Source organism: Chelonoidis abingdonii, chromosome 4 (assembly GCF_003597395.2).
Source record: "Chelonoidis abingdonii isolate Lonesome George chromosome 4, CheloAbing_2.0, whole genome shotgun sequence".
NCBI classification, from domain to species: Eukaryota; Metazoa; Chordata; order Testudines; family Testudinidae; genus Chelonoidis; species Chelonoidis abingdonii.
The window spans coordinates 52,321,033-52,344,700 of record NC_133772.1 but is presented as its reverse complement, the minus strand read 5'-3'; the positions used below and the strand labels follow the sequence as shown (position 1 = coordinate 52,344,700).

Here is a 23,668-nt window from a genome sequence, read left to right as displayed (position 1 = left end):
CCTCAGCTGCTAGAACAGGGCCTCATCCTCCCTGATTGAACTAACCTCGTTATCTCTAGCTTGCTTGCTACCATATATATACCTGCCCCTGGAAATTTCCACTACATTCATCTGACGAAGTGGGTGTTCACCCACTAAAGCTCATGATCCAAAACGTCTGTTAGTCTATAAGGTGCCACAGGATTCTCTGCAGCTTTTAGAGATTTTTAGGGGGCTTTTTTTCCCATGCCTTCAGTCTGTTATCTAGGAAGATTTATTTGTTATATTTCCAACAAAATTAAAACCTGCAAAGAGAAGATGGTTGTTTATTCTTTACTGTTGGACACAGTTGGCATAGTGTAGCCACAGCACATTCTCCTAAATCCTAGGACTGGGTATTTAAAATTTTATGAGCCCATTTTCTGAGGTCCTGACCTCACTTTTCTTTCTTGAAATTAAATGAAAAATTGTTAAGCATGCTTTGTGTGAGTGAGAAGATACATCCTAAAAGTGTATTTGGTATACCGACACAGATACTGAATATTAGTGAGAGTTAAATACAACTGTTGTATTTTATCTACATTTTCAGATCAGACATTGTTGTTTATTTCTGAATTCTAGCACCTTCTCAAAAACACTTGTGAAAGGAGCCAAACGTGCAGGGAAGATGACAATTGGTCGTCAATATTTATTAAAGAAGAAGACAGGCACAATAGTGGAAGAAAGAGGGAATCGTCCAGGCTGGAATGAAGATGATGACATCTCTGGTAAAATATATTCATATTATCAGATGATCTTATGCATCCATTCAAATACAGTGACCTGTCAAGAGATTCTCAAATAGTAATTAATTGGAGAAAGGGTCTATTTCAGACATTAGACTGAAAAGTTTCAAATGTCATCACTTGGTGAAGACTTTGAACTTCTATTACTTTCCCAGGTTTGTAGGAAATAAGGGGGAGCACAACCTTTTAACTTAGTTTATTTGCAGAGGAAATTTTCAAATTTCAGATCCTTTTTTTAATCACCAAATTGTGCTCAGTATAACTTTGCTTACCACCCTGTATAGCACCCTGGAGTAGACAAGAATAACGTTGGCTAACAGCATTAAGGCAAACTCAGCAGCATTCATGTACAGTATTGTTAAACAGTTTGTCATGAGCCATTAATCTAGAATGGTTGATTCTCATTCTGGAAAGGCAAGTGTAAAGAAGAAGCAAATAGCATAGGTTCTATCAACAGATGGGAAAGTATAAAATGAGGGGATTTCTTCAATTAACAAAAAGTATTACATGTGAAAATATCACACTTCCAGACATCAATGGAAAGTATTGGTGCTGAAGGCAGAAAAAACTGTTGATTTTGTTTTGTTTTTTTCTAAATACCTCAGTTTCTAAAATGTGCTGCTCTCATTACAGAGAGAAAGTGGGTGAGGTAATGTCTTTTGTTGGACCAACTTCTGTTGGTGAAGGAAACAAGTTCAAAAACGTGTCTCTTTCACCAGTGGAAATTGGTCCTATGAAATATATTATCTGACCCACCTTATATTTCCATTATTCTGGGACCAACGGCTACAACAACACTGCATACAACTGCTGTCACTACATCCATTTTTTCCTAATCTGGATCAATGCTACTATAAAACATACCACTAGAGGGAACCAGATTCTCCTATACCTAAATAGGTATTGTTTTGTCCCACCATTCTTCACTTTTTTTATTTACTATTTCAGATAATGAAGTGTATCAAAAATTAATTATTTCTTCAAAACATTACACAAGCCAAGTGTTTCCTATTTATCACAGCACTGATGTTGGAGATTATATTTATATTTATATTTATATTTATATTTATTTATATTTATATATATATATATATATATATATTTATATATATATATGATATGAAAGATTACAAGTAGGAAAAGGAGACTAATCTTTTCCCCCTTTTCGTTTTATTTTTTAAATACTTTTTTTCATTAATAAAATTATTGGACTGGTTGGTAAGTGTGAATGGGACAAAATATGTGGATGTATATAAAGCTCATTCCTATTGAACTCTTAAGCTTGGCTCATTGTGTGCTCTCAAAAAGAATGAACAAAGCCTTTGAGGAAAAGGTTAAAAATACCTAATGCTCGTCCCTCATCTGAGGGAGAAGGGAAAGAAATTAGAGGGAAAATATCCTCACATTAGTCAGAAATAACTCTCATTGTGTGAAAATCCAGATTTTTCTTCGGTCCTTGTCCACGTAGATTTGTTTTCCATGTCCACTCCCTGTGCTCAAGCTTGGATTCTTTGGCTAGCAGTGTCCACTGGAGTTGTACTTGCACTCTGTATGTCCTGCTGCCTGGAATGCATAAAAGGCAGGAAGTGTTAGTAAGTTTAGTGTTAATGGGTTAATTATTGTCTCCCCCCACCACCCCTTTAAAAAAAATTGTAAAAAAATTCCTTAGTTTGTGAGGCTTCCTCAGTACTGGGTTCCAACCCTTATGGCTGAACTGGAGTCTCCTGGTTTTTTAAGAACTGCCTTCTTGTGATGTGGTGATGCCACTTAATATGGGCATTTTCAAGTTGTTCAAGAAAGCAAAAGGTCAGCAAGGATTACACTCTTCGCTGCAGTTTAAGGCAAGTCATTAGTCTCTGAAGTCAGCGCACCCTTCTCACCATGCTGTACTAGTCTGGAGAGCTGAGGCTGTATCTCAGATGCAACAGTTAAGTCCATGGCCACATCTATTGCTGTGAGGAAGTCCTTGTGGTTAATGTTTCTGGCATACCTAGAGAGGTACAAACAACCATAGAATCAGATTGAAACCAAATTTCAAAATGTCAGAATTTCCCATAAACCAGAAATTCTGAGTTTCAGCCAACTCACAAGTACCTTTAAGATCTTTGCGAAGTAACCAGATCTGCACCAGACCTACTCCAAGCAGAGCTCCTATATTCAGCAGAGGTGCCAAAAAAGAGATGCCCTTTGTCTCCTCTTTGTCAGCCACTCACTGGATCAGCTTCAAGGCAGCTGATTTGATGCCTTGGTCAGGAGCCATTTATAACACCTAGGATCTTTTTTCACGCCTCTTCTCCTTTTGGAGACCATTTACTTTATTTTCTCAGCACCACAGACCATTGGGTCTTAGCGATCATCATATTCCATACAATTTCAGACCCTTCCTACCCCCCATCTCATCTCTTTTCATGGATCTCTCCTATGAAAGACTGTTACAGCTACAGGTGGAATCAATTCTAAGTCTTGAAGCAGTAGAAAAACTGCTTGTAGAATGCAAAGGAAATGGGGTTTACTCCCATTTTTTTCTAATTCCAAAGGAAAAGGGAGGCTGGTGCCCAATTTTGGATTTGGATCAAGGCATTTAGCTGTCCCAAGTTCAGGATGGTAACACTAGTATCTATAATCCCCTGCTTAGATCCCCAGGAGTGGTTTACAGCTCTCAGCTTCCAAGTTCACTACTTTCACATAACAATCGATCGAGCTCATTAGAATTATCTGAGATTCCAAGTGGGAAATTCCTATTATCAATATAGAGTTCTTCCATTCAGACTACCAGCAGCAACAACAGCATTCATAAAATGCTTGGCACTGGTGGTGGCTCAGCTGAGCCACCAAGAGATCCAGGTGTACCATACCTCAGCAATTGGTTTATTCTTGAGAAATCACACCGCATGTGACCAACTCCAATCATCAAATACTTCAGGTTTTCATGGCCTGAGGTCTCAAAGTCAACATATAAAAATCAGCATTAGTACCAACCCAGAGGATACAATTCATAGTCTGCCACAGCAAAGGTTTATCTGCCTCAGAACAGATTCAACACCATCATGGATCTCAACAACCATTTACAGGCTCATCCTCAATCTTCAGGGCAAGCATACCTCAGACTTCTAGATCACATGGCCTCCTGCACTTACATAATACAGTATGCCAGTCTTCACCTATGTCACATGGTTGAAATCTTTGTATCTTTCCAAAAGATGATATAGTCATAAAGATGCAGGTCTCCCAGAAGTCCTGTTGTCATTAAACTGGTAGAAGGACTATCCTTTTCCCCACCGTTGACATCTAAGATACTAGTGACAAATGATTCCACACTCGAGTTGGAACTTCACCTGGACCATCTCCAGGCCCTAGACCTTTGGACTCTTGAGCACAAGTCCCAAGGAAGCCTGCAGCTGTTACAATCATGCTGGTACTGGCTTGGCCAAGACAGTTCTGGTTCTCAGACCTGATTAATCTATCCAGTACCCTTCCCTCTTCCAGACATAATCTCCAAGAACGATGGGTAGATCCTCCACCCAGATCCTGATTCATTACACTTGACAGCCTAGTTGAAGACTAGCAAACCATCATTGAGAGGAGTTGCTCTGCGGTGATCCAATGTATGTTAATCCACAGTAGAAAAGACTCTACTAGACTTATATATTTGGCAAAGTGGAAAAGATTTCCTGTTTTGGACCTAGCAACATCAATTAGCTCCCTTAGACACTGAGATACCTGCTATTTTGAATTACCTTTTATTACTGGAAAATTCATGACTGTTTATAAGCTCTTTAAGAGTACACTGGGTAGCCAACCATCCCTCTCATTCTGGGTCACACAGCATTCTCCCAACTGGCAGTGGCTAGATTCCTTAAGGGCCTTGTGCATCTGTTTCATCCAGTTAAAGAACCTTCTTCTGCTTGAGATCTCTCAGATAGTCCTAGTGGGGTTGATTGCCCACCCTTTTGAGTCTCTAGCTATGTGCTCACTTTATCATTTATCCATAAAGATAGCCTTCCTTGTGGCAGTAACATCCACTCAAAGGGAAGGAGAAATGTAGGCAGGTATTACTGTTACTATGACTGATGCGCAATATAGTATATTACACAATATACATATATTACATAAGGATAAGGTGGCCTTTAGGCCTCACTCTAAAATCTTGCTGAAAGTAGTCTCAGACTTCTGTCTAACTAAGTCATACCTGATTGTCTAGTACCAGCGTGGCACTGTCTTTTTTCTTATGCCCCTCTCCAGCTACGGGGAAGCCATGCTGCATACACTGCATGTGCTTAGGAGACTATCATTCACTTTCAGAAATTCCTCAAGATTATTCATAGTTTTCATAAGTATATCTGGATAGATTAATATCTAAATGGATTTCCAGTTGCATCAGAGTATACTGAGCTAGCTGGTTTAGATCAGAGCCCTCTCCACCAGGATCCAGGCAGATTCTGTGGCTTCTTTAAAAAGTGTACCAATCTCTGAGATCTGTAGGGCAGCTATGTGGGATTGGGTTCATACATTTCCACAACATTACTCCCTTGTTAGAGGTATCAAGAACTGAAAACCACTTTAGCAGAGCACTTCTTCAAGTCATTCTTCAAATAGACTCCAAGCACCCTTCTCTTATATGCCAGGTCACTGCCTGTGTTCTGCAATCTGACCCAAACCTGATGGGACCCAACTACAAGTGTTGGGTCCGAGTTGGTTTGGGTATGAAAACAACCAACCCCACTCAGGTCAGATTGGCTCACCTCTTCTTGCCCCACGGGATTGGCACAGGTGGATGCCCTGCTGGCTGCTGCTACCTTGCTGAGCTGTATGCAAGCAGCTCCTGTGGCATTGGCCCCACTGGCAGGAAAAGGAGAGCAGACCTCTCCTGTGAGTCACCAAAATTGGAACACATACTGACAAGTACTTGAAGAAGAAAAAATGGTTACTTCAGGATATGTTGCCCAACATCCTTCCTCACTAGTGTGGAGTCCTATAACAGCTAGATTCTATATTGATAAGGGAAGTGAGGGACAATTTGGCCTGCTTCACCCTTTACGCCCTTGGAAGGCAGGCACTAGAACACTTCAGACACAGGTGTGGCCGTGGTGGACACTGCTGGCCAAAAGTATCCAAACTTGAACACATGAGGTGCATGTGCACCTGAAGTAGAACACGTATGTACAGTATATTTCGAAGAACCTCAGTTACTATAGGTAAGTAATCATTTATTTCCATTCAGAAATGTTAAATACAGAATTGATGTAGTCAAAAAAATGTGAAAATTATTTCTAAAGTCTATATAGCTTGTAGCTTTTAATATACCTTTCTTATCATCTGGAAAAAACTCTCATAGCCTGCTTTGTCAGTTGTCTCACTCTAAGAAGCATATAAACATACAAAGAAAAGTGAGAGGTTCATAATGTAACCTGTCTAGAGTTTGTCCAAGAATAACATTGATTTATTTTAGTCTGAGGTGCAGTAGGGGTCCTAATAAGACAATCCTTTTTAAACCATATTAGAACAAGTGCCTGAAGGAAAGGATATCTAGAGTCTAGTCCCATAAGTTACTTCTCTCCGTACAAGAGGGTCGCATACTTCATAGCTTGTGTAGATTGACCATATTGCACTTACAAGGGGCTCCTTGCATTCCTCCATTCCAGTCCACAAGCTCCCTGTGTGTCACCCTCCCACCCCTCTCTATTTCAGGGACTTCCTGTAGCTCCCCCATCCCCTCCACCATTCCAGGGACTCTGTGTCCCTCCCCTCATTTGCCCCTCTTCCCATATCAGGGTTCCCTATTCTCTTCACTCCATGTTAGTGGCTTTGTGTGCACCCCGATTCCCCCAATGGCAAGGACTCTGCGCATCCCATTCCCCACTCTCTCACTATTCCTCCCAATAGCAGGACCCCTAGCCTCTCTCCCTTCAGGGAATGTGCGTGGCCCCCATTCCACCCTCCACTCATTCCAGGTTCTCAAGTTTTCTCCCCATATCTCCTACCCCCAAACCAGAGTCCCCCACTGTGCACCTTCATGCCAGGGGATCTATCTGCCCCCAGTTCCCACCTCCTCCCCCGCTAGCCAGAGGTTGTGTGTCCTCCTTCCCTCCTCCCCCAGATCAGGGTCCCCAGTCTCTACCCTCTCACCCCTACTCCTGGACGGGCATTCTATGTGCACATTACTCTCTTCCCCCATGCCAGGGGCCATGTGCATGTCTCTCTTACTCCCTTTCCCCATCCTCCCCCCCCCCTCAATCTTTCTGTCTCAGGGTGAGACATTCAAGGTGTCATGGGGAGGATGAGCAGAGATGAGATAGAGTATTGTTATGCTGGAAAGCATAATGGATGCCATCAACCAGTTGTTTGATCTGTAGATAATTGCAGAGGTGCTTGAAACTGTGGCTGTGCGAATTAGATGGCAAAGGCTCCATATGTCCCCAATTTTTCTCTTTTTAGTTTTCCAGTTTTCTTCAACATTAATAGGGTTCTGCGCATTGATGCCTCGAGCATGTCCTGAAATTTTGAAATGATTAAAAGTTATTGTATTACAGATGGAATGCATTACACATTAAGAGAGAAATGATGTCAAATTGAGTATAAGCTTTGTAAGGTAGACAAAAAATTGAACTGTACTAAACTATTCTTAATTTCTAAATGTGCACTTGTCCCAGTGCCTTTAGCCAAAAATTCATGCACAAATAACTTCATTCTCTTCATATGCACATATTTTATAAAGGCCAAATAATGGGGGAGCAGGGAACTGACAAACCATGAACAGTAAAACAATAGCCTTCAGAAATATTTGGGAAGAACTGAAGTAAAGTGATGATAGCAGGTGGGTGACTGGTTTTGTATAAAGGCCATGCCTCACTTGAATTTCACTGTAGCTTGAACTTGAGACATGGTTTTTATCTCTCATGACTGAAATATTTTTCTACTTTGGGAAAGTGCAACTGACAGTAATGCTCTGCTGAAGAAGGCTGTTTGATATTGATATTGAAGCACAAATTAAACTGAGAACATTATCTGTTGCTAACCTGTGACATAAGAGACAATTCTATGCACTAAAATTTTAGACAGATGAACAAAGCCTATTAAGGTAGTTAGAGAGCATGTGGTCCATTTCCTTGTGGCTATATGAGGAATTTTTAAATATATCTTCCATTATCAATAGACTATGTACTCCTTTTGTAAAGTAGTTCTAAACATAACAGTTTTTTACTAATAGATATGCTGGTAAAAAAAGATTACCACCAATCAATTCAGTTGAATACATGGAATAACTTTAAAGCAGTAAAAAGGGATGCCAATCATTCCTGCTCACTTTTGAGCCACAAACTATGAAAACAAGAATAGGATTATATCCAGGTTAAATTTTTGTTTCTTGTCCTTTCACAAGATTGCAACTTTTGGAAATGTGTGTCACAATATCAGAATTAACTGCATCTTTGCCCTCTCTTCCACCCTCCATCTTCCTTGAGAGCACCCTCGTAAGATTTCAGGCTCCCAGACATCATCCCTCTGGGTCATTGACCCATTTCTCTCTCCCTGTACATTGAGGGTTCAGGCTTGCAGTTCCTCTACACCTCACTGTGGTTTCCCCAACAGATCTGACGTGTCCAGCATCTGAGGTTAACCTTTCTCCAGAGACTACACCAGTGTATACCAGTTACCACCCAGCCTGCACAAAGCAAAATACATTTATTCTTAGGGTTAAAGCATTACAGAGAAAATATATTTTTTAAAAAAAAAATTTCTATGCACATGCTGAAAGCGGACTAGAGGTACCCATCAGTCTAATGGGATCTAGTAAGCCAAAGTCCTTTCAACTCTTCCTCAAGGGTTGGGGCCCCCATTGGACAGAAGATGCTGTTGGTTTGCTGAGTCAAAAGAAGTTTATACCCAGACTTTTTATACCAAAATCTCTTTTGTTGTCTGTTGGTCTCCGGAAAACCCATTTTGAACCAGTATATGCATAACCCCCCAACCTCCAACACACACACGTGGTACCTCCCTGGAGGTGTTCACAGCCTGAGTGATTCACCTTAATCACCCTCCACTGTTTTTGGTTCCTGGAGTAACCGTTGTAGCCCTGCCCCTAGGAGTTGCATACAGTCCCTGGCCACAGTGATACATAAAACCATGCATAGACTTAACACAGTATGGTCTCCAATATATTTCATGTGATTGCAATATTTGTGTTCTGTGCAGCAGGGTACATTATTCTTCTGGGCAAGGCTTAAATTGTTTTGGTGATGTGGGTAGAGAAGGGTTGGATTGGTCTCCTGACCTCGTGATGGACTGTGGAGCTTACTGCCAAAGGAAGTTGAGGCCAAGAACGTATAAAGGGTCAAAAATGGATTGGACAGTTATATGTATAACAAGATATCTAGAATGATCATAATTAATGATAAATTTTGTGGAAGAGATATTAAACTTCATGTCTCATGTTAACTGTTAGAGATCAGTTAATTATTTAATGTGGGGCACAGATTATCCAGTATCTCCCTACTGTGGGGTTCTTGTACTTTCCTCTGCAGCATCTGGTGCTGGCTGCTTTTGGAGACAGGATACTAAACTAGATACTGATCTAGTGAGGTAATTTCTATGTTTCTGTGGTGGGTGGCATGTAGAATGTTCATAATTCCAACTTCTTTGGACCCTGTGGGTTAGATCCATGGGAGTAACTGAAGATCCCACATCAACTTTGCCAGCATAGATTATGCTGAACTACTAGCTTTGGAATTATATGGGCTCACCTTTGCCTTAGGTTTAAATAGAACTGTTTAGGTCATCGATAATATTTGCATGCCACTGGGATGCTGGTGACAGCTTTAGAGTGTTTCTACTTCACATATGCTCCCTTCCATCAGTTCCAGGATATTGTAGCCTTTATCTTAAATTACTTTAATAAAATTTGTAGCCTGTTGGCTATAATTTGTATAAATTGGTATCAGTTGTCATTAGTCCCTGCCATCAGCAATTGCTGGATTTGGTAAATGTAATGTTTTGCTCAGAATGAAGCATCTCAGTCTACTTTATATAACTAGTGGGTTTCTAAATACTAAGCTAGAAAAGTATTTCAACTTCAGTTTCAGATGACAGTGAATTGCACACAAGTGGTACTTTGAAAGCATCAGAAAAGTCAACAATGGAGCAGTTAGTAGAGAGAGCCTGTTTTAGAGACTATCAGCGTTTGGGACTGGGGACCATCAGTAGTAGCTCTTCTCGCTCCAAAACAGAATACTTCCGAATAACTGCATTGAACAGGATGTATTCGCTTTGTAGAAGGTGAGTTAATCAGTTCACTCTTATGTTTAGAAATGTGTATCTGCCATATTATACATCATCCACAACCTCCATTACATATAACACATCTATGTAGAGAGCTAAGTATTCTGAGAAAATGGTACTTGTCATAAACCCAAATCCAGTAACACTGAACTTACAGCAAACATAACAGTGCTGATTTTCTCTCTCTTTTTGTTCTAACGTATTTGTATATTCAGCTACTAAGACTTGTATTTTAGTTGGATCTGTGATGTCCTTTTTGTATGTTATAAAATCCTGATTTGAAAGCTCCTAAAGGTCTATTCTCCTGTCAATGCATGGGAGCTACATACAATCAATTCATTTTAAAGTTGCTGGATGTTACACACCTAAAATTTCTGTTTTGTGACTAGGAAAACCAGCCCCAGACGTGCATGTTTATTAATACGGTTCAAACCAGAAACTGCAAATAAGAACTCATGAAGCAGTTGTTGGAGCACTTCCTTTTAAACGTTTGTCATATACTATATGGGAACTCCTGGATGTCAGTCAGAAGTTAATGCATAAGCCCTTTCTGTTGTGAAAGTTCACTGATATTTATTATCAGTGCCTTCAAAAATGCTGTTTAACACAACAGCAAATCTGCAGAAGTTTCATCACTGAAACACTCACATCCTACAAAGACACACTGCAGGCTAAAAGTTGTTTTCATTATGGAAAAATGAAATTACCATCACTTTCGTGGAAAGAGCACAAAAGAATATTAAATCCAGGCTGTTGTCTCTTAGCCAAAGCACCAGTGTGACAGCAATACTTTTATTCAATCACTCACGAATATTAGTTAAATTGAACCAAAGATATCACTGCATTATATTAACTATGCTTTTAAATTGCTTGTAATCACTATATTTTTAAAATAATTTTCATACTTTATCCTTACCCAAAAAATACCTGTGTGAATTTTTGTCACTATTTTGAGAAAAGTAGTAAATATCCAATTGGTTTTCAAATTTTGGGATAGGAGTGGTTATTTAATATCATGTGATTTTTGGTTCAGGTACTGTATTTTAGGAAATAGGCCATCAAATGGATTAGGCATTCATTCCCTAAAGATAAAGTTCAGTAAATGTCAAATAAGTTCACTTACATTGTGTCAAAAACAATCCTATGCTGTGCATTATAGAAGAAGAGGGGTTCTTTAGTAAAATGTAAAATCTCCCGAGTGCTCTCTTTAATTAGTTTTCTCTCAAAATAAAACTGACACTTTAATTGAATCCTCTTTCTAAGAGGTAGAAGAAATCTTTCAAATGCCTTGAATCTTTCTTCCACTTACATAACCAGAGACAACACTCTTGCTTGATTTTCCGTTTTCAAAACTGTTATATCATGGAAGTTCCCAAACTGTCTTTTTGTTTTGTTATTTTAACATTATATAACCAGCAATTTGTAATCTGCTGTTCCAAAACTGTTTCTTACTAAAATATTTAAATGCATTTTGACATGAGCCAGTTATGGTCAATGCCAAAGTACTGTGTTTTAATTCAAAGCGTCTAAACATTCTTGCCTTTAAAATGTCAGCGCCTGTACACAATCACTGGTGTCAAATATAAAAATAATGTTTGTTTCCTTTGAAGAGCCCCAGTGATCTGTTTTATATGGCATTCTCATAAACCTGACTCTGTTCAAATAACAGATTGAGGAGAGAATTTTAGGAATAAATGGGGAGCGAGGAGATTTATCAACAAATAAGACTGTAAATGAAAGAAAAAAAGCAAGTAGTCATTTACATTTTCTCCAATGAAATTTGCTTTTTAAAAATTCTAATACTCTTCATCCTATCAAAATAATAATCAGAACTATACTGTATTACAAAAATTAACTATTCTTTAAAAGCCCTGGCTGGGATGATGCTTGGTGTTGGGTGATGGGATTTACTTGGTGTTGGTCCTGCTTTGAGCAGGGGATTGGACTAGATGACCTCCTGAGGTCTCTTCCAACCCTAATATTCTATGATTCCAAGATAAATAAAAGTGCATATATCAGTGAAAACTGCAGATTAAGAAATATATATATCCTGTTTTAAAAAGGAAAAGGAAGAATCTTTTTGAAAATAATTCTGATTATCTTTTTAATTTTCTCTCTGTGGATTAATATAGCTATCCTGGACTTTTGGTAGTACCTCAGTCTGTGCAGGACAGCAGTTTGCAGAGGGTAGCTCGTTGTTATCGTCACAATCGCCTGCCAGTTGTCTGCTGGAAAAACTCAAAAATCAGTACTCTGCTTCTAAGAGCTGGGAGCTTCCATGGAAAGGGAGTTGTTGGCCTCTTCAAATCTCAAAACACACATACTGCAGGTGAGCTTATGTTGCTGGACTTTCTGCATGTGTTGTTTCAGTGAAAGAGGTTCTTTTCCTTTAGAGATATATGGTGTTCTCATGAATAAATTATTTAATTTACAGCAACTCCGCCTGCTTTAAACAATATTCTTCTAATTTGGTTTTGTTGTTGCACCTTATTTTCTTGCATCACACACGATTTATGGGATATAGCAATAGTTAGAGCAAATTCTACCCATTTGACTCTCTGATGGCTTTGAGCATAATTTTAGTTTTACTTTGAGAGAGCTTTTTATAAAACCAAGGCCTGAGAGATTTCCAGAGTGCTCCTTGGGTTCTTTGGGTGAGATAAAGGTTCATCTTTCCCATGATCACCACGGGAACAACGCAAGATCTGTCATAATGAGGTATCTTTGAAGAGAATATTGGAGGAAATTGAATTGCATGTTTAGAAGAAAATGAATTATGAAGCACACATTACTCTCAACTTTCACCTCCCACATGAGTGCATGGTGTGTCTTTAATTCTTATTCTTTCTCATAGTTACTGTCTTGGTTTTATGCTTTTGAGAGGGCCTGAGTGAGTTGTATATGACGATTTGTTCTGAGGATAAGATAATGACACTGAATAAAGTTAATACCTCAAAGATGCTAGCCAATAAGGAAAGTCTAAGTACTGGGAATACTTGTGACTGTATGAAGAAAACAGGACTGGTGCATCTCTTAGGCATATAGTGTTAGAAGTAGAATTCAAGGGATAGCTCAATGGTTTGAGCATTGGCCTGCTAAACCCAGGGTTGTGAGCCCAGGGGGCCATTTAGGGAACTGAGGTGCGTGCGCGCACACACACACAACACTGTCAAGGACAGTACTTGTTCCTGCTAGTGAAGGCAGGGGCCTGGACTCAATGACCTTTCAAGGTCCCTTCTAGTTCTATGAGATAGGTATATCTCCATATATTTTTTATTTTTTTATTAGTCAGTCCTTGAGATAATAAGCAAAAAGTATCCCATCTGGTTTCAAGCTGTTCCAACCCCCTTCATGACCCTCTTCGGAGACCCTTCTCATAAGAGACTTTGAAGCAAGAGATAAATTCCCTCATACAACCAGGAGCAGCGGAGAGAATGCTCCTAGAGTTCAATGGCAAGGGCTTTTACTGCTTAATAATATAGAAGAAAGAATCTGGAAACCGATCCTTGATCTTTGACATCTCAGTGCCTTTATCCGTTGTTTCAAATTCTGTATCGCTACATTTCTATAATCCCTGATTTGGCTCCTATGGGCTGGTTCATGACTCTCAACTTAAAGGATTCCTGTTTTCACATTTTGATACATCCAGCTCACAGGAGGAAGGAATATCATACTATCAGTATGGAGTCCTGTGCTTTGGCCTTTCACCAAAGTTCTGGCAATGGTGCCATGCCCATATGAGAAAGCAAGGACTCCAGGTATATCTAGAAAACCATTTAGACAAGGGAAATCCCCACAACAAGTGACCAACTCATTTAAATTATTCTAAATCTCTTTGCATCATTGGGACTCCAAGTCAAAAAAAGAATCCACACAGATCCCAAATCACAGCATAGAATTTATCAGAGCCATGTTAAATTCTAGGGCAGCAAGAGCATACCTCCTTCAGAGATTTCATACAGTGACAGACTTCATCAGACAGTTCCAGGAATACCCAAAAACACCATTGAGGACCCACCGCAAACTCGTAGGGCACATGGCAGCATGCACTTACACCACATTCATTCAGCTCCACCAATTACAAATTACGGGGCGATGGTCTCCTTAGGAGAGGGTCCTATATATAAACATTCTAGAAGTAAGGGCATTTCAACTGGCTTTTCTACCTCTTATTTAAGGCTTAACTATCCACATGTTTATAGACAACACCACAGCAATACAACATATCAACAAGCAAGGGGGGGAGAAGCCAGATCCTCTTCACTGCCAGGAAGCCATGCATTTCTGGGATTGATGTATCTGTAATCATACCACACCTGGCCTCCAGACTACTTTGTCGGATCAATTCAGCAGAAACTTATTTGAAAGAAACGTGATCCCTCAAGAGCTCAGTCCTTCATGTCATTTTTTGCGTATGGGGATTTCTAAAATTGGAACTGTTTGCAGCAAGTGCCATATGTCCTGCTCCAAAAGAGGCAACCTCATGGATGCCTATCTCACCCTGTGGGCTCCAAATTTAATCTATGCCTTTCAACCAACACCTGTGATACGCAAAGTTTGGAGGAAGCTCAGGCAAGATGATTGTATTATCATGATAGTCCCAGAAGGAACCAGGCAGGTATTCAGATCTAATTAATCTAACGATACAGAAACCAACCTAGTTTCTCAGAATGATGACCCCATTACACCTTGCAGCCTGGATGCTGGCTTTATGACATCTACAGAGCAATACTGCTCTGCTGCAGCCCAGAACATCTTTCTTCAACGCAGAAAACCTTCAATCATACGAGGCCAAATGGAAGAAGCTTTCTATCTGAGCAATTGAGCATCAGTTCAGTGTTGATAGTTCTAGTTTCAGCAGTATTGGACTATTTACTTTCTCTGAAGCAATCAGGACTCTCAGCTCAGTAAGAGTGCAACTGGCAGTGATCTCTGGAAATCAACCTCTTATGCAGGACCACACCACGTTTTCACAACCCATAGGGATGAAGTCCATGCTTGAATAATAAGAGTATAACCATAGGAATTTGCCACCGACCACCTGACCAGGCTGTTGACAGTGATTGTGAAATGCTCAGGGAGATTAGAGACTACAAAATCAGAAAACACAACAATAATGGGATATTTCAGCTATCCCCATATTAACTGGGTACATATCACCTCACGAAGTGATGCAGAGATAAAATTTCTGGGCACATTAAATGACTGCTTCTTGGAGCAGCTGTCCTGGAACCCACAATGGGAGAGGCAGTTCTTGTTTTAGTCCTAAGTGGAGCACAGGATCTAGTTAAAGAGATGAAGATAGTTGTACAGCTTGGTAATAGCAACCATAATGTAACTGAACATCCCAAGGGTGTGGGGGAATACCAAAGAAACCCAACACAGTAGCATTTAACTTCAAAAAGGGGAATGACACAAAAGTGAGGAAACTAGTTAAATGGAAATTAAAAGGAACAGTCACAACTCGTTCACCTGCACATCTACCAATGTGATATATGCCATCATGTGCCAGCAATGGCTCTCTGCCATGTACATTGGCCAAACCGGACAGTCTCTACGCAAAAGAATAAATGGACACAAATCTGACATCAGGAATCATAACATTAAAAAACCAGTAGGAGAACACTCAGGGCCAGCTCTAGGTTTTTTGCCACCTCAAGCAAAAATATTTTTGGCTGCCCCCCACCCCAACCCTGGGCTCTCCCCCTGCAACCCTCTGCCGCCCCACCCCTGGACTCTCACCCCCACCCCACCCGCACTCCCTGTTGCCCCAGCACTGGGCTGTCCCCCCACCAGTGCTGACTCCACCTGCTTCCTCCCTCACCTCCAGCCGGTACGGTGCTGGAAGAGTTGAGGTAAGCAGCGGGGCTCCCGGGCTGCGCCTCAGCCCAGAATCCCTCCAGCCGGAGCTCCTGCCTCCAGGACCGGCTGGGATCTGGGACGGCAGAGCCAGGGGACCGCTCAGCAGAGGTCTGAGGAGCTGGGCCAGGGCAGCCCCAGAGGGAGCAGAGCCCTGGAGAACGGGACGTGGGCCTCGCACGACAGCACCCCTGGCACCGGTCCCCACTATGGCCCTGCTGTTGCTGCTGCTCCCGCTCCTGCTCCCGCAGTCCCTGGGTGGCTCGGGCTGCTTTGCCCAGCCCTGGCTGCAGCACCGGGGGGCCGGCTGCTCTGTGGCACCTGCAGACGTCTCCATGCACCCCACGGGGCGGCCCCCAGCCCGAGTGTCCCGCGCTCAGAGCCTGCCAGGCCATAAGGTGCGGGCGCTGCTCCCCGATACGAACTGCAGCAGCCCCAGGGCATCCCCCGTGCAGGATGCATTGCTGCTGCCAGGGCCAGCTCTAGGCTTTTTCCGCCACAAGCACAAAAAAAAAAGTCTGGCTGGAATGCCACCCCTGAAAATGTGCTGCTCCAAGCACCTGCTTGGTTTGCTGGTGCCTGGAGCCGGCTTTGAAAACACGTCAGTCTCTCTGGTCACTCAATAACAGACCTCAAAGTGGCAATTCTTCAACAAAAAACTTCAAAAACAGACTCTAACATGAAGCCACAGAACTGAAATTAATTTGCAAACTAGATACCATCAGACTAGTCCTGAATAAAGACCAGGTTGGATCATTACAAAACCTAAACTTAATTTCCCCAATACTAATTTCTCCCTACTGTTACTCACATCTTCTTGTCAACTGTCTGTAATGGGCCACTCTCCTTCAAAAGTTATTTTTCCTCCCTTGGTATCCTGCTGTTAACTGATTTATCTCATTAGACTGACCTAACACTTGGTAAAGCTACCCCCATCCTTTCACTTATTTATACCTGCTCCTGTATTTTTTACTTCATACATCTGATGAAGTGGGCTCTAGCCCACAAAATCTTATGCCCAAATAAATTTGTTAGTCTCTAAGGGTACGTCTACACTACGGGATTATTCCGATTTTATATGAACCGGTTTTGTAAAACAGATTGTATAAAGTCGAGTGCACATAGTCACACTAAGCACATTAATTCGATGGTGTGCGTCCATGGTCCAAGGCTAGCATCGATTTCTGGAGCGTTCCACTGTGGGTAGCTATCCCGTAGCTATCCCATAGTTCCCGCAGTCTCCCCCGCCCCTTGGAATTCTGGGTTGAGAGCCCAGTGCCTGATGGGGCAAAAAACATTGTCGCAGATGGTTCTGGTAAGCCCACCCTCCCTTCGTGAAGCAGCAGACAACCATTTGCGCCTTTTTCCTGGGTGAACTGTGCAAACGCATAGCACAGAAGCATGGACCCTGCTCAGATCAAGACCGCAATCGTGGACGTTGTAGACACCTGCGCATTCTCGTGCAGTCTATGCTGAACCGAGGACCTGCAAAGCCAGGCAAGGAGGAGGCGGCGGCTATGCACGCGGCGACGAGAGTGGGGGGGGGGGGGGGGGGGGGGGGGGGGGGGGGGGGCTGAATGAGGACATGGACACAGAATTATCTCAAACCGCGAGCCCCTGCGCTTTGGAATCCTGCTGGTGAAATGGGGCAGGTTCTAACGCATTTGAATGCGATTTTGGGCCAGGAAACAAGCACACTGGTAGACCGCCATGTTTTGCAGGTGTGGGACGTTCCCGTGGCTGCGAAACTTCGCAATGCATAAGGGCACTTTCATGGAACTTTGTGACTTGCTTTCCCCTGCCCTGAAACCCATAATACCAGGATGAGAGCAGCCTCTTGCTCATCAGTCAGTGGAGAAGCAAGTGAAAACCAATTAGCCCCTCCCTGGAAAAGCTTGCAACGCCAGAAGTACTCGCGTCAGTTGGGGAACAATTTGAGTGGGCAGATCTACGTGGGGGCGCTGTGATGCAAGTAGCCAAAGCAATCATTAAGTGCCTGCTACGAAAGGTTGCTGACTCTGGGGGGTGGGGCGATAGATGGAACCCATATCCCTATCTTGGCACCGGAGCACCAGGGCACCCAGTACGTAAACCGCAAGGGGTACTTTTCAATGGTGCTGCAAGCACTGGTGGATCACAAGGGACGTTTCACCAACATCCACGTGGGATGGCCAGGAAGGGTTCATGACGCTTGCGCATCTTCAGAACACTGCTCTGTTTAAACTGCTGCAGCAAGGGAATTACTTCCAGACCAGAAAATAACAGTTGGGGATGTTGAAATGCCTATAGTTATCCTGGGTGACCCAGCCTACCCCTTGATGCAATTTACTTGGTCGGTCCGGCACCCGTTCCACACGGGTACGAGGCCTATCATATACGATATAAAGGGCTCTCTTATGTACTCCGGTTTCTGTACTCTCCCCAGACGAGGGGAAGTTAGCGCTAAATCGAAGGTCTTTACCATTATCGATTAGGCAGGGGTTATGTTGTGGCCAAATCGAGATATTGGCCTCCGGGCGGTTATTCCCACAGTAGCACCACTGTGACTGCACTGGACAGAAAATCGATCCTAAACTCAGATGCACTGGCCAGGAGTGTTATACAGGAAAAAAGCCCCGCAAACTTTTGGAAATTTCATTTTCCTGTTTGGCCAGCGTGGAGCTCTCTCAGACACAGGTGACCAACAGAGCTCATCAGCACAGGTGCAATGCAGTCTCCTGGAATTCGAAAAAGAGCTCAGCATGGACCGCCACGGGAGGTACTGGAATCTGTTGCTTAATATGGGGAGATGAGGATTCAAGTGCCTACAGAAACTCCATTCCCACAAAGACTCCTAAAATGAAAGAAATATTTTTCGCCAAAAATTACCAGGCTATTTGATTGGAAAAAGGCACACCAGGGATCAGTTGCAGTGCAGGAGTGAAAGAGTTAGCGGCTCAGAGAAGCCCCTACCAGAAAAACCAAAGGCCAGCAAACAGAAGGCCAGGTCAGGCGATGGAAAACATGCCGCTTCTACGCCTGAGCTGCATGGCAATTTTATAGACGGGCTGCCGCCACACTTACCCCACCCCTGTACATAGGGATTCCGGTTTGGTTGTTCTTATAAATTCAACCATGGCCGAGGAATTCTGTGGAGGGGCAAGGAAGAGGAGGAGGGAAGAGGACGACGAACTTGCAGGCAAAGACACAGCACTCCGTTCTAGCCCGCAACAAGCAGGAGCTTTTGTGACCCGACGCGAAAAATTACCCTCCCAGTCCCTTCCCAAGCCACTAGCCCAGACAGTGAGCCATGGACGCGCCTCTGGTGAGTGTACCTCTGTAGATTAGAATACCAAAACATGGTTTTTAATATGCAAGCGTTTTATTTAATGATTGATTTGCCATGAGGGCTTGGGATGCATTCATTGGGCCAAGTAAGTTACTGGAGGACAAAAGTATTCGTGTTACATGTCTGGGGATGGAGGAAGAAAATTCCTCCAGGGCATTCCTGAACGCTCTGGAGCGTTACTCCCAATTAAGAAAAAAGCCTTTTGAGAAAGGTTCTGGGCAGGCACAGCCCTTTGTCCGCTCCACCATTTGGTTAGACACATTATTACCACGCCATGCATGTAGCAAGTAATCGGGTATCATCTTGGCATGGACAAAGGCGCATAGCTGCGTATAGGGATGCCGCGCGGTGATTGCTTCGCGCACCTTCAAGAAACATCCGTATCTTTTATCTCACATCTGTTATCCTCAGCAGAGTGACTATTGGTTCATGGTAACCTGGTTGAAATTCACGGAATTTAAATTAAGGGGAATGAGATGCATTTTCCTACTGGGCTGCTGTTAAGAACAATCCTTCCTTACAGTAGCAAAGTGGGGAGGAGGAGGAAGTTATAAGCCGCTGAGCTTTTTGCATTTGGCTAAGCAGGAATCTTCCCAGCTCCAGCCACGCAAGTGGGGGGGGGAGAAGAGGGGATAACAGGAGGGAGAGGGGGTGATAGCAGTGATATCTCCATGATACCAGCCATGCGGTGGGGGAGGGCTTTTTTTTAAGCATCATCCCTAGAGAATTGGATGGGGGGGTTGCACTTCTGCTGCTGCCATGCTTAACAGGAAAGAACCGATCAGAGGGGCACTGTGAATATGAAGGCTGGACAGACCACACAACAAAAAAAAGAACTTGCTTACCATCATGGCGTGTAAAGTGTCTACCATGGATGGACGGAACAGGCGCCTTTGCCAAGAAAACCTTCTTCAAAGGCTTTTGGAGGTACCTCCAGAGAAGCGGCTTCATGGAAATGTCCCTGCGAGGATTCCCTCCATCCCCAGACATGTTAACAAACTTTCAGTAACTTTCTGGCCAACGATGCACTCCCAAGCCCTCATGGCAATCAATCACTTAAAAAACGCTTGCATTTAAACCAATGTTTTGTATTTTACAGAGGTACATCACCCAGAGTCGCTTCTGGCCTTCACTGGTCTGGTGCTGTGGTTGGAAGGACTGGAGGGGAATTCCGTCTGGTCACAAAAAGCTCCTGGTGTTGCGGAGCTAACGGTAAATGCTTGTGTGCTTGCTGCAATCGTCGTCCTCTTCCTCCTCCCCCTCCACAGAATCTCAGCCATGGTTGAGATTACAACCCCCAACTCGGAATCCACGGACAGGGTGGTATGTGGCGGCAAGCCCTCTAAAATTGCATGCCAGCTCAGCGTAGAAGCTTGCATGTTTTCAGCCCTGACCTTGGACCCTTCTGTTTGTCTGCTTTGGTTTTCTGGTTAGGCTTTCTCTGAGCTTCCTTAACTTTCACTCTGACTGCACTGAGTCCCTGGGTGTGGCCTTTTTCCATCATAGCCTTGGAAATTTTTTCAAATATTTTTCATTTAGTCTTTTGGAATGGAGTTCTGTTAGCACATTTGAATCCTCTCCCCATAGCAATCGATCCAGTACCTCCCGTGCTTGCGGTCCATGCTGGAGCTCTTTTTCGATTCTCAGGAGACTGCATTGCTACCTGTGCTGATGAGCTCTGTGTGGTCACCTGTGCTGATGAGAGCTCCACGCTGGCCAAACAGGAAATGAAATTCAAAAGTTTGCGGGGCTTTTCCTGTATACCTGGCCAGTGCATCTGAGTTTAGATCGCTGTCCAGTGCAGTCACAGTGGTGCACTGTGGGATACCGCCCGGAGGCCAATATCGTCGATTTGTGGCCACACTAACCCTAATCTGATATGGTAATACCGATTTTAGCGCTACTCCTCTCGTCTGGGAGGAGTACAGAAACCGAAGTAAAGAGCCCTTTATATCGATATAAAGGGCCTCGTAGTGTGGACGGGTGCGGCGTTAAATTGGTTTAACACTGCTAAAATCGCTTTAAACACGTAGTGTAGACCAGGCCTAAGAAGCCACAAGGACTCCTTGGGTTTTTTTTTTTGCTGATAGGCTAACGCAGCTACCACTGAAACCAGTCATGAGAGTGAAGTGCCTATAAGCTGCATGGAGACTGTTTAAAAACACCATAACAGAGGCTCACACTAAATGTATACCCCAACTAAAAACAAATAGCAAGAGGACGAAAAAATACCATGATGGCTAAATAGCAGAGCAAAAGAGGCGATTATAGTCAAAAAAGCATCCTAAAAATTAGAAGTCAGATCCTAGTGAGGAAAATAGAAAGGAGCATAAACTCTAGCAAGTCAAATGTAAAATATAATTAGGAAGGTCAAAGAATTTGAAGAACAACTAGCAAAAGACACAGAAACTAACAGCAATTTTTTTTAAGTACACCAGAAGCAGAAAGCCTGCCAAAAAATCAGGGGGGCTTCTGGACAATAAAGACGCTAAAGGAGCACTCAAAGAAAACAAGGTTGTTGAGATTCCCACAGCCGAGCCATTCTTTTTAGGTGAGAGTTCTGAGGAACTATCCCAGATTGAGGTGTCAATAGAGGAGGTTTTGGAACAAACAAGTAAATTAAACAGTAATGAGTCACCAGATGGTATTCACCCAAGAGTTCTGAAAAAACTAAATTATGAGACAGTAGGACTACTAAGTGTTGCATTTAACCTATTGCTTAAATCAGCCTCTGTAGCAAATAATTGGAAGATAGCTAATGTAATACTGATTTTTTTAAAAAGATTCCAGAGGCAAAATCGGCAATTACAGATGGGTAAACCTAATTTCAGCTAAATTGGTTGAAACTATAGTAAAGAACAGAATTATTAGACATATAGATGAACATGTTATATTGGGAAAGAGTCAATACGTCTTTTGTAAAGGGAAATCATGCCTCACCAATCTATTAGAATTCTTTGAGAGAGTCAACAAGCATGTGGACACGGGTGATCCAGTTGATATAGCATACTTCGACTTTCAGAAAGGGTTTGTCTGCACTTAAAACGCTGAGTGGCCCAGCCTGCACCACTGTAGCACTTCAGTGAAGATACTACCTTTGCCAGTGGGAGGGGTTTTCCCATTGGCATAGGTAATTCACCTCACTGAGACACAGTAGCTAGATCGACAGAGAATTCTCCCATCTTCCTAGCGTGGTCTATACTGGGGATTAGATCAGTTTAAGTGCATCACTCGGGGTGTGGATTTTTCGCACTCCTGAATGACATAGTTATACAAACCTAATTTCCTAGTGTAAACTAGGCCTCATTGATGGTTGAGGCCACTGCAGGGATACAGCTCATGAGATAGGTCAGAACTCATGCATAAGGTACATTCATACCAAGAGTGGAATCTATGTGAATAACACATCTCAAAAAACCCCAATTGCTTTAAAGTAAGTAATCTATCTTTTTGAATTTTTTAAAAATTGAATATGTTAAAGAAATTATTCTGTACATTCAGCAGTCACCGAAAAAGGTCATCAGAAAAGAAGTTGAAATTTGCCAACAGGTACTACAAAGTTACTGTGCTATTTCCCATTCTGAGTATAGGGGAAAACTGATGTTAATCTGCTATCACTTGGGACCACTGGCAGATGGGGATTTTTAAAGTAATAACTGATGTACACTGTGCTGCTTTTTAAAGCTACTGATTTTTTTCTGTGGTGCAATTCAGGCATATCAAATGGGTTTATGGAAAACATATTTGTAAAAATGATTTGATATCCTTTTGACGACATTAACTGTTTGATAAAAGTAGTAGTGGTGATATAACACATCTAAACTTCTGTAAGGTATTTGACTTGGTACTGCACAATATTTTGTGTAAAACATCTGGGACAATACAAAATTAACATGGCATGCATTAAATTGATTTAAAAACTGGTTAAGTGACAGGTTTCAAAGTGTAATTGTAAATGGGGAATCAGCACTGAGCAGGTGTGTTTTCAGAGGATTCCCTTGGGGTCAGTTCTTGGTTCTGTGCTACATAACATTTTTATCAGTGACTTTGAAGAAAATATACAATCATTAGTGATAAAATTTGCAGCTGACACAAAGATTGGAAGAGTGGTAAATAATAAAGAGGGCAGATCACCGATACAGAACTATCTGGATTGCTTGGTAATCTGAGCAGAAGCAAACAATATGCATTTTAATACAAACAAATGTAAAGTTATACATCTAGGAACAAAGAAGGTAGGTCATTTTTACAGGATAGGGAACTCTGTCCTAGGAAGCAGTGATGCTGAGAAAGATAAATCAACTGAACATGTGCAATGCTGTGACCAAAAGGGCTAATACAAACTTTGAATGTATAAACACAGGAATCTTGAGTAGTAGGGTGATTAATGTATTATCTCTGTATTTGGCACTTGTGCCACCACTAGTGGAATACTGTGTCCAGT

At 42.3% G+C, this 23,668-nt stretch overlaps 1 protein-coding gene across 1 annotated transcript in view; it reads left to right on the top strand.

Annotated features, from left to right (window-relative positions):
• The window catches only part of SBF2 (SET binding factor 2), a 636,382-nt gene that overhangs the window by 550,873 nt on the left and 61,841 nt on the right, over positions 1 to 23,668 (top strand). Inside the window, exons 24-26 of the mRNA XM_075065844.1 lie at positions 569 to 746; positions 9,836 to 10,034; positions 12,170 to 12,366. Of these exons, the coding sequence (XP_074921945.1) occupies positions 569 to 746; positions 9,836 to 10,034; positions 12,170 to 12,366 (574 nt within the window). The remainder of the gene's footprint in view (positions 1 to 568; positions 747 to 9,835; positions 10,035 to 12,169; positions 12,367 to 23,668) is intronic.